The sequence below is a fragment of the Hevea brasiliensis genome, chromosome 9 (genome assembly GCF_030052815.1).
Source record: "Hevea brasiliensis isolate MT/VB/25A 57/8 chromosome 9, ASM3005281v1, whole genome shotgun sequence".
Lineage (NCBI taxonomy): Eukaryota > Viridiplantae > Streptophyta > Magnoliopsida > Malpighiales > Euphorbiaceae > Hevea > Hevea brasiliensis.
The window spans coordinates 10,495,991-10,511,142 of NC_079501.1; the positions used below are offsets into that span (position 1 = coordinate 10,495,991).

The 15,152-nt window shown below is 31.9% G+C and overlaps 2 protein-coding genes across 2 annotated transcripts; both read right to left on the reverse strand.

Moving 5' to 3' along the window:
- Positions 1-231: 231 nt before the first annotated feature.
- LOC110643987 (probable galacturonosyltransferase-like 9) lies at positions 232-2,310 on the reverse strand. The gene has a single exon (XM_021796545.2). It carries the CDS (start codon positions 1,686-1,688, stop codon positions 528-530), a length of 1,161 nt encoding a protein of 386 aa, XP_021652237.1. The 5' UTR covers positions 1,689-2,310; the 3' UTR covers positions 232-527.
- A 6,195-nt stretch (positions 2,311-8,505) lies between these two features.
- Positions 8,506-15,005, reverse strand: LOC110643993 (phosphomevalonate kinase, peroxisomal). Its single transcript, XM_058152812.1, has 10 exons — positions 14,595-15,005; positions 14,190-14,340; positions 13,747-13,883; positions 13,425-13,534; positions 13,283-13,335; positions 12,480-12,851; positions 11,416-11,520; positions 10,438-10,665; positions 9,556-9,678; positions 8,506-8,935 (listed from the first exon to the last, which is right to left on the reverse strand). The coding sequence occupies exons 1-10, from the start codon at positions 14,600-14,602 to the stop codon at positions 8,663-8,665; spliced, it is 1,560 nt and encodes a 519-aa protein (XP_058008795.1). The 5' UTR covers positions 14,603-15,005; the 3' UTR covers positions 8,506-8,662.
- Positions 15,006-15,152: the final 147 nt, after the last annotated feature.

The window sequence follows — 15,152 nt, forward strand, 5'->3', positions numbered from 1 at the left end:
AAAGACCCCGTTGTGTGTGGGGCCTAAAAGTAGTTGAAAATTGTGGCAGAAACAGAGTCAGGCTGCAAAGGTCCAAAGCCCCTTGAAACGGAAGTTATTCATAGCTTTCTCATTTCTCCTTTGCTTTTTCCTTTTGGCTTCTGCATCTTCTGATTTATCTTTTCACCATTACTCCCCAACAATAAGCAAATAATATTGCAACACATAGAAATTAAATTGAAGAAAAGGAAATTGAATTGAACAGTGAACAAACTGTGTATTATTCTTCTCTTTATCTCCTCCAATGATTCAATTACATACAAAGAAACCATTATCCCACCAAAAATGTTCCAAAGCAATGGAACCCCTAAAATAAGGAATTAAAATCCTGTAGCCACATGAATTTATCACGAAATTAAATAAAAATTAAAAACCCATCAATCTCCTCCCCAGTTGCCAATCCAATCCCCATTCCTTATATGTACACATCTAGGAAAGAATTTCTTCAAATTTGTAAGCTAAAAATTGAAAAAACAAAATCAAAAGAATCATAAATAACTCGAGTAACCCATTATTGTAGATTGAGAAGAACTCAAAAACCCCAGAGAATGATCCTTCACTCTAGCATTCTCGTTCCCTTTGTAGAGATCATAAGGCTCCCACAGATGATCAAGAGGGCAAGGCTTCTTGCCATCTAGTCTAACCCAAGGCTTCCCTTTCCCACTCCAATGGAGCAAGCTAACTGGACCAGGATGCAATGACCGGCAGCTCCCTCTCACATTATCCCCGCCGAGCCCGTGCTGGTTCCACCGGTGATCAATAGCCTCTATGTCACCGGCGAACACCAATAAAAACGGTGGCAGTGAACCCAACTCGTAAATCCTCCTCTTCCTTTGTATCTCCATCCAGTTCTCTATTCTCCTCCTGTAATTCCCCTCTCTCCACCTCACCAAATCCATCACCATTACCCCAGTGTTGAAGTAACACGGCTTCCGAGCAGAGAAGACCCGAGAAAGAACAGGGTCGGACCAGAACCCATCAGTGAAATACTTGGTGAAATTGGCGTGGCAATACTCAGGTGCGCCAATGATTCTTGACCCAGCAAGGGTTGTATTCCAGAGCTTGTGTATGTCGTCCACAACAACCACATCGGAGTCCAGGTAAATGACTCGGTCAACGCAGGGATCCAGGATGTCCCCGAGATAGTTTCTTGCGTAATTTAGTGGGTTTTCTAGGGCTTGACGGATTGATGAAGAGATTAGATTGATAACGGTGTCTTCTCTGAATATATAAACCTTGAAACTGAGTGAAGGGAAAGTGGATCGAACAAGTTGGGCCAGAACTCGCGGACTCGCCGGATCGAACTCCGCCGCAATAAAATGGAAGAAGACGTTTTCTGGACAGGCAGCGTGTTTAAGAACGGAGTGAACAGCGGCGATTGAACCTCGTAGATACTCCAAGTCCAGAGTCATAGCTACGTGAACCAAAGAAGGGTCACAAGAAGATACGAATTGTCTATTGCCCGACACTGAGCATTCTATTCCATTACGGTAGTCCGGCGCCTCAGCGAATCGGAGCCCAACCAGTTCAAGACCACCACCGACATTGACTGCTCTCCCCGGTATGGAACGAATCCCGAGGCAGAAGGAAGCAGAAAGAACAGCAACCAAAAGGAAGAAAACCGCAGGGAGTAGCCGGAAAAGACCCATTGTGATTATTGAATGTGGATTAAAGAAGGAAGTGTTAGGATTGATGGGCGAAATTGATAGATGGAGTATTAATGGTTGTTATACAGCAGTGATTGGCATTGGAAGTGAAAGGGACAGCGAAGAGATTAGGAGAAAGAATGAGAAAATGTGTAATTGAAATGGAAATACAAAGATTTAGAACAAGGGGAAAGATCAACACGGCTTACTTGTTTCTCGTTCTTGGTGATTTCATTCCAAGAAAACGCGATCTTTCCTTTTCCTCTCTGAGAAAGAGAGAGAGGTAACAAAAGAGAAAGGGTTATCAGAAGCTTTATATATTAGAGATCTCTGAGAGAGAAAATATTATATTGTCTCTCCTCTTCTCCCTTCCCTGTCTCTCTCTCTGTGTCACAGAGGGTAAGTTAACAGTTTGCGGAAACTGCTAGCAAGGAAGGTATATAATCCATCTGTAGCTGTTTGAACTTTGATGCCATTTCTATGCGGGAATGTGTAATTCACGCGTTTTTTGGGTGCGGGTGCGACTGGATTTGACGGTATGCGTATTTGTGAGTGTAAAGTTCAAATTTTGTGATCCTAACGACTAACGTAAATACGCGGTTTAAAAATTTTGCTAGAATGGTAATCAGGATTAATTTTTAGCTTTTTTTTTTTTTTTTTAAAATTGAATAATAATAAAATATTTTAGCGATCTCAAAAAAAAAAAAGGAAGCTCAATCACCAAATTTGTTATTTTAATTTCTAATTTTGTTCGCCTGCACTGAACTTTCTGGTAAATGAAATTACGTGTGAAGCAAATTACTAAATACACCCTTCATTTCATTTTAAATGATATTTAAAAAAAATTATCCTATTAATTTGCTTCTTCAGAAATTAAGGAAGCGTATATTATTATTTTTTTAACTTTAATTTTGACTTATCTCCAATATATTTATATTTTTTAATTATTTTTTAAATATTAAAAAAATATTTTATATAATTATTAATAATTTTATAAAAATAAAACTATTCAATCATTTCTTTCTTTAGTTCTCAGAAAAAATTTTGAAAAGCATGTGTGATAAGACAGGGGAAATATGACAATTTCCTCAGCATTAATTAATTATTTTAGGCCAAATAGACATTAGAAAATGACTGAAATTAGAAGCTAAAGTGACGCCCATCAGAGTCCTTTATCATAGTTAGAAGTTAGGTTCATCACACCATCCCTTGCCCAACTGATAGATGGAATTTTCTTTTAAAATGATATATATAATTCAAAAAATCTGTTGAAAATTGAAAGTATGTTGGCCTGTAATTTTCAAGGAAGTAGCATCGTATTTTCTTTATCAATTCATTAATATTGTTACTAGGAGTAATGTGTTTTTTTTTTTTCTCCATTGCAATGGAGTGTATTTCGCACGCTGTAAATGTAATAATAATTAATAAAAATTTGTAACTAAATTATTATTAAACATTTGTAATTAAATATTTATTTCAGAATTTATAATTTAAAATTTCAAGATTTATTTTCTTTAATAATATTAAATGTATATTAAATAAATAAAAAAATCTTAAATTAGTGTTATTAAAATCATTTTAAATGATAAAATTTAGTGTTGAAATTTTATTTGAAATGAAATTAATAAAAAAATAAAGTAGTATTTTTAAAAAATAGGAGTTTTAAAAAAAATTAAAGAAATATGATTAAAAAAGGCAAAGCATAGTTAGATAAAGTATGACATTTAAATAAATTTGAATTTTTATGGGAATAAATTTAATAATAATTAAATTAATATTTATATTAAAATTTATATAAAATTAAATAATATATATATAATTCACAAATTTGTATAATCTGATAATTGATAAATTTATTCTCCCATAAATTGAATCTGACTATAGCCATAAAACCAAAGTAAGAAAGTACAATGAGCAAACGCCCAGTCAGACAACTTGTATTCTTTACCTCCACTAATGCAATAACAGCTGTGCCTTCAAAGCAAACAGCTGTATGTTTTCCTAATTCTGATTTTGATATCGACGGCTGTGATCTATCCTGGCGCTCCTAATGCCCCACCACTTCTTGTATCCTCTCCCACGTGATCACGTGCTTCCCCACCGAAAACTCCTCTTTCCTCTTCTGAGCATTTCTATTTCTATACAGCCACACTTTTTTTTTTAGTTAATGGACCGTTTGAATTTAAAGTTATTAAGATTTTAAATACATATTTAATACATTTCTTAAAAAAATTGTACTCCGTACAAGAAATTGATAAATTTATTTAAGATCTATTTAATATTATTATTAGGATTGCGATTAAAAAAATTATTTTTTTAAATATATTAATTAAAGAATATAAAAAATAATTTAAAATTAATTTTAATAATAAAAATAATAAAATTATTTTTTATAAATTATTTTTTTTATAATATTTAAAATACTACTTTTATTAGAGTTATGAAAATGAGGAATTTACTTAAAATGCAGTCAAGGTTTTTGAAAATCTTAATGCATGATTGAAAGGAATTGTGAATCGTGAGAAGCAATAAAGGCTACCACGCATTTTTGGTTTTTTGCGCCCCATAATAACAGAAACCAAATCATAATAATACAATAAGATTCACTCAGCATAACCCTGCCAATTTTTTCATGGATTTTTATAATTTATTTTGCCAATAAAAAGCCTTAAGGTTTTTTTTTTTTTTTTAAGAAAAGTCTGAATAAATTAGGTAAATGTATAATACTTCGTGTTATTTTATTCATAATTATTTATTATTTTGAGTATATTAAAGAGTATTAATTATTTCATTTCAAATTTATCTTTATTTATATTAAACATATAGTTATTTTTATAATTTTTTAAAACATATTTTATTATCTCTTCTTTTTTATTTTTTCCTTAATTAGTAGAGATAAATTATATTTTAATAAAATTAAAGAATATTTTATTATAATTTAAATAATTTAATTATTTTTCTTAATTATCATGTAAAAACTTTAAATTACAAATAAAAATAAACAAAAGTGATATATTAACATGGGAATAAATATTTTTTTAAGATTTTTCTAAATAAAAGTTTAGTATTTTTATATGTAAATTATGTGTGAAAATAGTTTTAATCATACATGTACTAAACACTTTCATATCTAAAGCTTATTTGCTCCTTAAAAAAATTATTTTAATGGTTAATTAAAATCAGTTCATGAGGGGTAAATATTTAAAAAAAAAAAATTCTAAAAAATCTCCAATAAAATTAGAATTTCAATTACTTATGACGTTAGATTAGATTCCAAAACCTAAATAGATAATAATTAACAAATTTTAATTGATTGTTGAAATTTATGGATTTTTCTCCCAAATAAATGAGATTCAAAAATCATACCTTAACTACTGCAAGTACAACAGGCTCAATATCAGTGGTTATCATGCAATAAATAAATAAATAAGTAGATGAATGCAACATATCAACCATCTGATAATAAGTTTGATTTGGTGTGCATTGATTCTAATTTTCTATTATGATCATTTGCAAAAATCATAAAATTTTCTGGTTAAGAAAAGAACATCACCCAATTTTGAATATATTTTGCTTTAATTTGTTGCTAAGATTCCTCAGGAATTTCTTCTTTTTTTTATTTTTTTTATGATAAACATATATGTAACAATCAATTAATGTCCTCAAATTTTATATTCAACTAAGTGGTGAATTGAAATATGTATTATTCATGGATCATCTTTAACAATCATTTTTTGTAGCCTTATTGGAAGCATGTTTCTATTTATTTAAGTGTTTATTAGTTATTGACTCAACTTCTTTGCATACCATGCTAAGCAAAGATTATTTTAAATACATTTTCATATGCCGTGTGTATATATATATATATATATATATATATATATATATATATATATATATATATATATATATATATATATTTTTTTTTTTTTTTTCCGTTCAAATGTATTAAAGTCTATATTATTTAAGAATGTGTTTGCATCAAAATAATCAATTTAATTTATCAGTTATTTTTAAGTTTTAGATTAATTAAATTATTTTTTATATTAAATTTATTTTATTATTTTAATTAATTAATTACCTAAAGTAGTTGATAAATAAATATAAAGGAATTATCGGATAAATGGATGGTTAATTGAAAGAAAAGTTAGCAGATATTTCTCGGCATTTTTAAGAAGTTGCAAAGTAGTAGGCAGGTAATTGCCAACACAAACAAAACATTAAAGTTGTCACCGAATTCTTTAAAAAATATCTACAAGAGAGATATAAATATTAAACAAACAGCAACGTTTACAACTTCAGCAACTCAACAACTCATCAAAACAATTCAATTCAACAACACAAATCAATAATCTAATGATTCTTGTCTTTTACATTTATTATCAATTTCAATTCCAATCAATCCTTAATTTCCAAGTTGTTGTATTTTACTTTTCAAAAGCATTGTAATTCCCTTCAGCAATCAACACAGTATTACTTTTTCATTTCCAGTTATCTTTCACATTCATATCACATTTAAAAATGAGGATGCGTTCAGTGTGATCAATTCTCACAATCGTTTGATTCAGAAGTTAAAAAGTTTAATTCCATAATTGATACACTTAATATCTGGTGCGCCCTCATTAAACTATTTATTTGTCAAATTATTTTAATAAAAAAAAAATGAATATTATAATTTAAATATCTCTAATCGTAAAACCCATATATTTATATAATCAACACTCACAATTCACAAAAAATGTTAATATTTTTTTTTAATCGAAGATAAAAAAGCACACATACAGGTTCAGGATGCTTGACTATTTCAATATATTCAATGTGACAAGTATAATATTAATGCGACTTTTTTTAATTATTTTAAAAAATGCATATCTTAATTAAAATGTTGTATTTGCGAGATTGCTTTTTCACCAATGAAATTTCGCATAAGATTTAAAATTTGAGTTTTATTATATAAATTGAAAAAGTAGTTTTATTAAAGGTGCACAACACGAGTAGCGTGTAGCAATTAATTTAGAAGAACGCAAGTGAAAAGCAGAGGCATTTGGTTCGTTCATTGATTGGAATGATTGGCAAATGACTTTGGCGGATAATGATAAGTTTTTCATTTGTCAACTCACTGTTGTGCGTTGACCATGACAAATTCTATTCCATCTCAACTCCTTCTTTCCACTTCTCAATCATTCACAATATTTTACAAGTTCTACTCTTAAGAGACACTTTTAAGAAATATTATTCAAATGATATTAATTTATTTAAATAATATTTTTAAATTAATATATATTTTCAATAATAAATTTTAATGATATATAATATTAAAACGACCCTTAACTTTTTTACACTATAAATATGTAATTATTAAATTATGTATTATTTTTACATCAAGAGATACTAAAAAAAATATAATTTAATCTCAAAATTTAAATCCTAAATAAATTCATTTGCTAACTTAAATTATCTGTTATCTCTTTTAAGTCATAAAGAACTACTAAAAGTTTGTGATAAGCTAAAATTGCATTTTCCTTTTGTTTTATTATTAATTTTTAACTAGTAAGTTGACATTACAAACAAATAAAAAGTAAAGAAAAGGATGAGAATTGAGTGGCCCTCGGGCTACCAACTTAGGGCAGGTTTAGGCTTTTAGCACTTTTGGGTTGTTAAGGATTGGACTTGGTCATTAATTCATTTCAATTCTCATATTTTTAGTTTTATGACGTTCAATAAGCATTGCTATAATAAAAAAAATAAAATTGGAAAAGCTATTACAAGTTGATGTTCTTCGTAAGCTGGTAGGGAAGGATATTCTGAGCATCAACCAATGTTGCCGTATAATAAATAAATAAAACCCTCAAAACTATATTTTTTTATTTAAAAAAAAAAGTTATCCAAGCCCAACTCCTTTTGATTAAATGCAATTAAACATCTGCCTTGTATAATTCCAACAAGATTGACTCCGTGTGAAACAGTAAAAATTGTGGGAATTATTAATTAATGATATTCTCTCCATTTATAAAAATATACTGATTTTTATATAATTTATTTTAAATTATAAATATCATTTAAAAAATAATAATTAATTTATTAACATGTTTTTTTTTTAAAAAAGAAAATAATCAAAAGCGTTATATTAAACAAAATTCGGAATGTCTATATTTTGAAGGAGATCACAAATTTTGAGGGACTCCTTAAAATTATAGGTAAAATTGGAAGAATCAAGAATATGTCTTATTTAATATGTATTTAAAAATTAAAATTTACTAATTTTAAAAATAATTTAATAATATGAATTATTTAATTTTTAATGTAATAAATTGAATGAAAAATTTATTAAAAAATAAATAATTTTTTTAATTATATATTTTTTCAAATTATATAAAATAAAAAAAAGTCATTTGTTATGTAATATTATGGGAAGCGTGAGATGCTACGGAATCTGGGAATGTTGGTACGGTTTATGAGTTTGGCTTTGGATACTATCAGCTCATAATACGGCAAAGCGGTTTTTGATTGGATGACGCCAAAACCAAGGGCCTGGACGGTAGCGTTTTGTCTGCACGTGACATTCTTCAAGAAAAAAAGAAAAATAAATACTTTCCCACGTGGAAAAAAAACAAGCTCTGCTCTGTTGTAATTGTAGCTGTAGTGTCGTACGCGGCACGTGGATTAAAATTTTGACAAGTGGAACCTATGATCCGAGAGCTAAAATTTGACAAGTAAGACGAAAGAAGAATGGGCGAGTGAAACTTTGATCCGCGCCGCCCGTGAACACAGGCGCGAGTCTTGCACGCCTTCACACATCGCATATGAATATACAGAGAAATTACCTCTTTAAGCAGTTATTAACGTAAAACGAATCAGGAATTCAAACCGAATTTTTCATCTATCAGGCGCTAGGCGATGACCGTCATCATTTATTACAGCCGTTAAACTATATATGCCAAAGTTCCTTTCTGAAAAATCACATTTCCCACCTATAATTAAGGTGGGCATAGTTTGTCAACTTCCACTGAAGATGCAATTTCATTTGTTCTTGGATCGCAGCTTTCTAGTGAAACGCCACGAGGATCTTCTCTAACCAACAAGGCCAGAATATTGAGTGAACTCCATGCTTTTATCACGTTGCTGCTAGAGTCCCCTAAGGTCACAGCAAAGACTGCATCAAACCCACCTGCTCCAGGAACTCCAGCCAACAAAACTCCATCCATATCCATAGTAATATCCAAAAGTCGAGTCTGTGATTCAGGCTCTATCTGCAAATTTTGCAAGTTGATTAACAGACGAAACAGATGTTAAAGCATACAACTGTTTTTATTAACTTCATAATCAATTTAGGAGGGTAAGAAGCATCCTAAATCTTGCCTCCACCTTCAAACTAAGAACAACAAAAAGAGAGGAGAATTGACCGGCAGCCAGAAACTGCTGTCCAGTTTTCATATATGGTTGGGCTGGGCAATCCTTTTCCAGGCCCATCATTTTTAAGGTTTGGGCAGGCTGGCCCGTAACTCATAATTTGGTGTAGCTCTGAGTAGAGTAGCCGAAATAGAACAGACTAACAGTTTTTTATTCAAGTGATTATATCATCTGTTTTGTGCAGCAATAAAACTTGCAACCCAGAAACATTAACCTACTTCCCTTTCTATTCACCATCTTTGTAAGCATCTTATTATAGAGCAGTAAAACTTGCAGCTCAGAGAAATTGATGCACAAGAGGAAATTATAATCCTACTTCTCTTTTATAGTCACCATTTCAGTAAGCGTCTTAGGTGGAAATGCAAACAAGATGTAAAAAAAAAAAAAAGAAAAGAAAAAAGAAGCAAAAAAAAAAAAAAAAGAAAGAAAGAAGAGTTTAATTAAGAGAAGCTGAACCTACCGGAACACCTGCAAACTCACCCATCTGGCGCAGGTGATTTCTGATTTGAAGCATGGCATGTCTGGCTCCTAATAACGCTTCAACAACCACTTCTCGGCTGGGTTCAGTTGCCTCCTCAATCCACTATTCATGCAATGCATGGATTGTTCCCAAAATGGATATTATGAAGATATAAAGGAATCTCACTGGTTATAAAATGATTAAATGCTAAATAGTACAAGCTTAAAATGTAAAAGATTCAAACTTGATGGCATGAATCAACCAACTCAACTCAACTAAGCCAATTTCAATTGTGATCAATTCTTAACAGTTAAACATCAAAATTTGATGGAGAAAAGTAAATATTTGAGTTAATTGGTGATAAAGATATAATAATTAGGTGTACGCTAAGCTATTACAAAATTTTATCAAGTTTTTGGAATACTCTTTATCAACAATTTTAAATACTGTGGAAAGTTTTCCAAGTTTGGGAAACCTGGTTTCCCAAATTTGAATGAAAAAAAACTGGATGTTACTCCAGAATTTCAACTTCACTAAGTAGTTTTCCAATTTCAACTTTCCTATAGAACATTGAATTGGAAAATGGAAGTAAGGAATAGAGATTAAAAAAAAAAAAATGGAGTTTATTTTTCTTCAAGTGAAAGGATCTTTCATCCTCCACAATGAAGTGATGTCAGCAACGATAAAAATCCAATAAAAATAAAATTCTAGACATTTTAGTAATTACCAATACACTTCTTATGATCTTATCCCACACTTCATTGCAATATAATTTTCATAAGTTTATATAATTTTTTTCCTAGGATGAAAAATAGTATATGATTAGTATTTTTTTAATCTTACTATCAATGTAGATAAGAGAAAAAAGAGCCCCAGAAATACCTTCTCTGATTTTTTCATGCAGCAGCTATCTATCACACATTTATATGCATCCCAACGTTCTTCCGCGAGCTTGCTTAAAATACTGAATTGTGTTTCAAGTGCTGAATTAGCCTCTGACAACTTTCTCCATGTTTCTTGGGACGTCTGAGGATCAGCCTTCTGCCATTTCTTTACAGCACCCACCATTGATGGTGTTGATGATCCTCCAGTTCCTGGCTCGCCTAGTAGCTTCAGAAAGTATCATAATTATCATTAGCAAACATCCACCATGGGTTTTCACATGTGATGAAAAGCTTAACAAAATTCAAAATTGTTGTTTAAAATATAAAAGCTATTTCCATGCCAAATTAAAAAGTCTTTTCGTTATATCGTGTTCCTGCAAATGCATTGTGTTTTGCAATATTCATATCTATAGAAGCGCTCAACAGGGAAGCACATGTTTCTTAAAATGAAGCATCAAATCATGGGGGTAATTTGCATTTGCCGTTTCTGAACTTTAGGCGATGTTTCATGTCAGTCCCTCAACTTTAATTTGTTATTAAAAAAAAAAAAATCCTTAAACTTCCATTTTCTTGCAACAAAAATCCTTTATGCCAGAATCCGGCATTACCTCCAGCCAAGATCCTACCTGGAATTGCTACTCTGGTTTTTGAGTTTTGGGACAGCAAGTGCAAACTACCCTCAAATCATCCTATGCAATATATGAATTAGAATCCACAATGCAAGATGAGGAGAGGTTGATGTCACTCTAAATAACACACATGTGAGAGTTAGAGAAATAAATGTCCAAAACCAGAAGGGAAGACACATTTCTGGCAAGTCAGAAATCATGAAAGGAAATGGATTATAAGTATATAGGTATATGGGTGGGACTTTCATCACTAAACCATTATAGCCTGCTCTGTATAAACAAACACAAATAATTTTAAATACATGCTCATATAGGGTGCATCAAATGGTATGTCTCACGATGCTTACCAGACTCATCAATGGTGGCAAGGAAAAAATAGTCCTCTCATGGTCCCATTTTCCATTTAGGATGTTAGCAATGACTTCCTGTAATGGAATTCCTTTCGCGGCATCCTGCAATGTTTTACATGGATAAATTACAAGAAAATAAATTATGGTGGAAGTTTTGATAAGACACTACTAAAATTTTGCACAAAGTTGTTCTTAAAATTCCAATGATATACTGAAAGTTAAAAGGCTCAGAGACTCACAAACAGCCAAGCACCAAATGATCAAGCCTCAAAATGAATTACTAGACAAAGGTTTCAACACTTTCATTTTGTAAAATATAAAGCCCTTGCTTAAAAAAAAAAATCCTGGTCAGTTGCAGTGGGCTGTCCCAAGTAAAATAGCATGCCTATTTACTCATTTAATAACAGGTCTCATCTAGTGCATGTGAATGCAAGAACGAACATAAAATTCTTTAGCTTTCCTTAACCCAATTAAGCCCTAACCTAATCTATTTGGGGTCAACTAAATGAATTCTTTTCCTCAATTCCATGAGGTTTTGGGAGAGCACTCACATAAAGATGTAGAGCAGCCAAGACCTTTTCAGTTTTCACCATGTCACCCCAAGCTATCCTAGGTCTACTTCTAACATTTTTCTTCTCTTTTGCAACTTCACTATCTTGACCTTCCATTCCAGTGCATTTTTTGGTCTAAAATGGGCATGCAAGCCATCTCAATTTCCCCTCAGTGAACTCACTTCAAAGTGACACTTCCATCTTCCCAAAAATGCACTCTGACATATTCGATCCCCAACTGTGATAAAAAATTTCAAACTGATCTCATATGGCCCTCTTTTAGAAGTGTAAAATTGTGAAAGAGCCTTAAATCTACCAATCTCAATATGGAACTGTAGACCGTAAGGTAAGCAACAGGGCTACCTCCATTCACCCCCAGATTTGATCAGGTAACTTGCATGTTTAACTTTGACCTCTTTATTTCAGTGCGAATCATGCTATCATAATGCAATCTCTCTGTGGAAATAACCAAACAATAATGGGAAACAAAGGGAAGAAGGGTGGAAAGACCTGAGCAGAGGAAAGCACTTCTGGTGAGAAGCGGACGTAGCGATAACTTCCATAAACTGCAGAACTGACATCAAACCCACTGCCAACTTTCCCTTGTGCAATACAATGGGCAGTTTGGGCTATAATATGTACCATATCAAGATCAGAAGATTTCTTATCTTTACAGGAGGACGAAAGATCAATTACCCCAAGGTAATGAAGTAAAGCAGCAACTACAGCAGTGGTCATTGCTGCTGATGAACCCAGACCAGTTTTAGCTACTTCAGGCTTGCAGTTTTTACCATTTGCTTCCTCTACATTGAAGGTGAATGAGGTAAACGAAGGAAGTGCAGCCAATGCTTCTGGTGTCAAAGGGAGTCCACGTGCTTCAATCTGAGAAAAAGGACAATCACATTAACAATATTAAGGTAAAATTAACGGAATTAAATCTATTCATAAAAATCCTGAAAATCACATGGGAACTTCATACTTTAAAGGCAACCACTTTTCTCATGTGAAAAATTTCTGCACTCATTTTCAAGAAAGAAAATTTGTTGGCTCTTATAAAGGATTTATATTTTGTCACATGATGCAATGTTAGAGAAAGCAAATTGAATGTCTGAAAAAGACCAACCTAATTGATAGTTACAGTTTATCATGGTCCAAGAAATAAGTACTAAGAAGAGCCAAATAAACAAAAGGGCATTATATGTGATAAAAGGAGTTAAGGAGATGTAAAGCCACTCATACAAAGTATAAAGATGCCTCCAAAAGATTATTCATAAAATGAAACAGCTTCAAACAACCAAAAGAAGGGTAAATACCTGTTTTCGGTACGAATAGAAGTCATTGGAACCTAAAATTGTAATATCAAGACCTGCATGACTAACCCAGTTGAAACATCAGATTCTCAAAGCCCCACTGTCACATGTCCCTAGAATGGAAAGAGAAAACATGAAGCATTACCTTGCAAGAGTAGCTTGTTTAAGACATCCATCTTATCTTTTTCAAACGTTGCATGTGCAGCTGCTATGGCATATTGCACTGCTTGTTCCACAAAAGGGTTCCTTGATGCACTGAAAAGTTTTTGCCAACAGTAAACCTCACACCACAATTCATTTAACTATATGTTTTCTATGATTATCACTATTGCTGATTTGAACCGGGTGCAGTTTTCGCTATAACCCCTAAATGTGCTTGATGCTGAATGCAAGTGGCATGGTAAAAAATGTGCAGGTAAAGGTGAACCCACAAGATAATAATTGGATTGTCAGTAACCTCAAATTACAATAAAAGACAGACACACGCATAATTAGTGAAAACTTGCCTCGAAGAGACACACTGAAGAGTTAAGTTCTTCAGTGACAATTTGTACAAGCTTTCTCTAGAGAGTTGGGGAGATGTTAATTTCACATCACTCCATGCCTGAAAGGTGATAAATGGAACAAATAATTTAAAAAGAATTTCACAACGCTGTAACAATATTCTTCAATAAAATGCACATCTAATAGATCTTTAGATCCAACATCATCATGAACATCAGTTTCATAGATTTATTGGTAACACTAACTAAACAACTATTTACAAGGATTTGAAGCATGGAATATTTTGGACAAACCACAAATAAACCATCCAATTGGCTTTATTTAGTTAAAATATGCCAAAAAAAAAATCAACACACACACACTCACACATGCATAAAGAAAGAATAGTTAGAAGAATCAGACACACCCATGCCCAGCTATCAGGTTTGATTTCATCGTAAATAGGCTTCACAATGGCATAGAATCGAGCATTTGTGCTGAGTACAATCCCTGCATTGGGTCTTTCCAATATAAGGTAACCCCCAGTCATCAACACCTTACCCGGAGCAGAAGCAACTCTGTGGCAATATCAGCACCACCAAATATCAAATAACAAATAAAGAAATAGCTTTAAAACAACAAAACAGTATTTAAAACAGGAAGTCCATAATCGAAATGAATCTTTATCTGATTGATCATGAAAAAAAAATGTTAAGAAGAAATAAAATTTTCTGCCTGCGTGCTTGAAGTGTTTATAAAATTAGTCCAAATTAAGCCAAAGTAGTCACTACAGAAAATTAAAAAAAAAAAGAAGAAAAGAAATCAAATATACATTGCCATTGAAAGTTTGGGAATCAAACTCACATAGCCATTGCGTCTTTTATCTCTCTCGCCTCTGTTAATCTCTGAAATTTGCGATCTGATATTTGATTAGGGGTGGTCAAAGTGGCAAAATTTGCGAGTTAAAAAGAAGATATGAGAGAGATTAAAATGAAATTGAAGTAACAGATTGATTGATTAATTGATTATTTTTTGAGTTATTTCTCAATTTTAAATTTTCAACATGGTGTAGAGATACGAATAGATAAAGAGGGAGTGAGGGTGGTAGAGGCAGAGAGTTGCAATTACAGGCAAGCAGTTGAGGTAGCAAATGCCGAAAGTGAAGTTCTAGCGAACAGGACGACGACCAGCTCGCACTTGTTGTTCCCCTTGGTTTTGACGAAAAATAAAAAAAAAAGGGTCAACTTTCTGAACCCCAAGGCCTAGGGCGCGCCCTACTCATTGCTCACATTTCATATTTTAAGAAAAATTAATATTATAAATGTACAAATTATTAATTTTTAATGTTTCGTGAATATTGTTGATAAAATTTTGCATAATTTTCCATCAT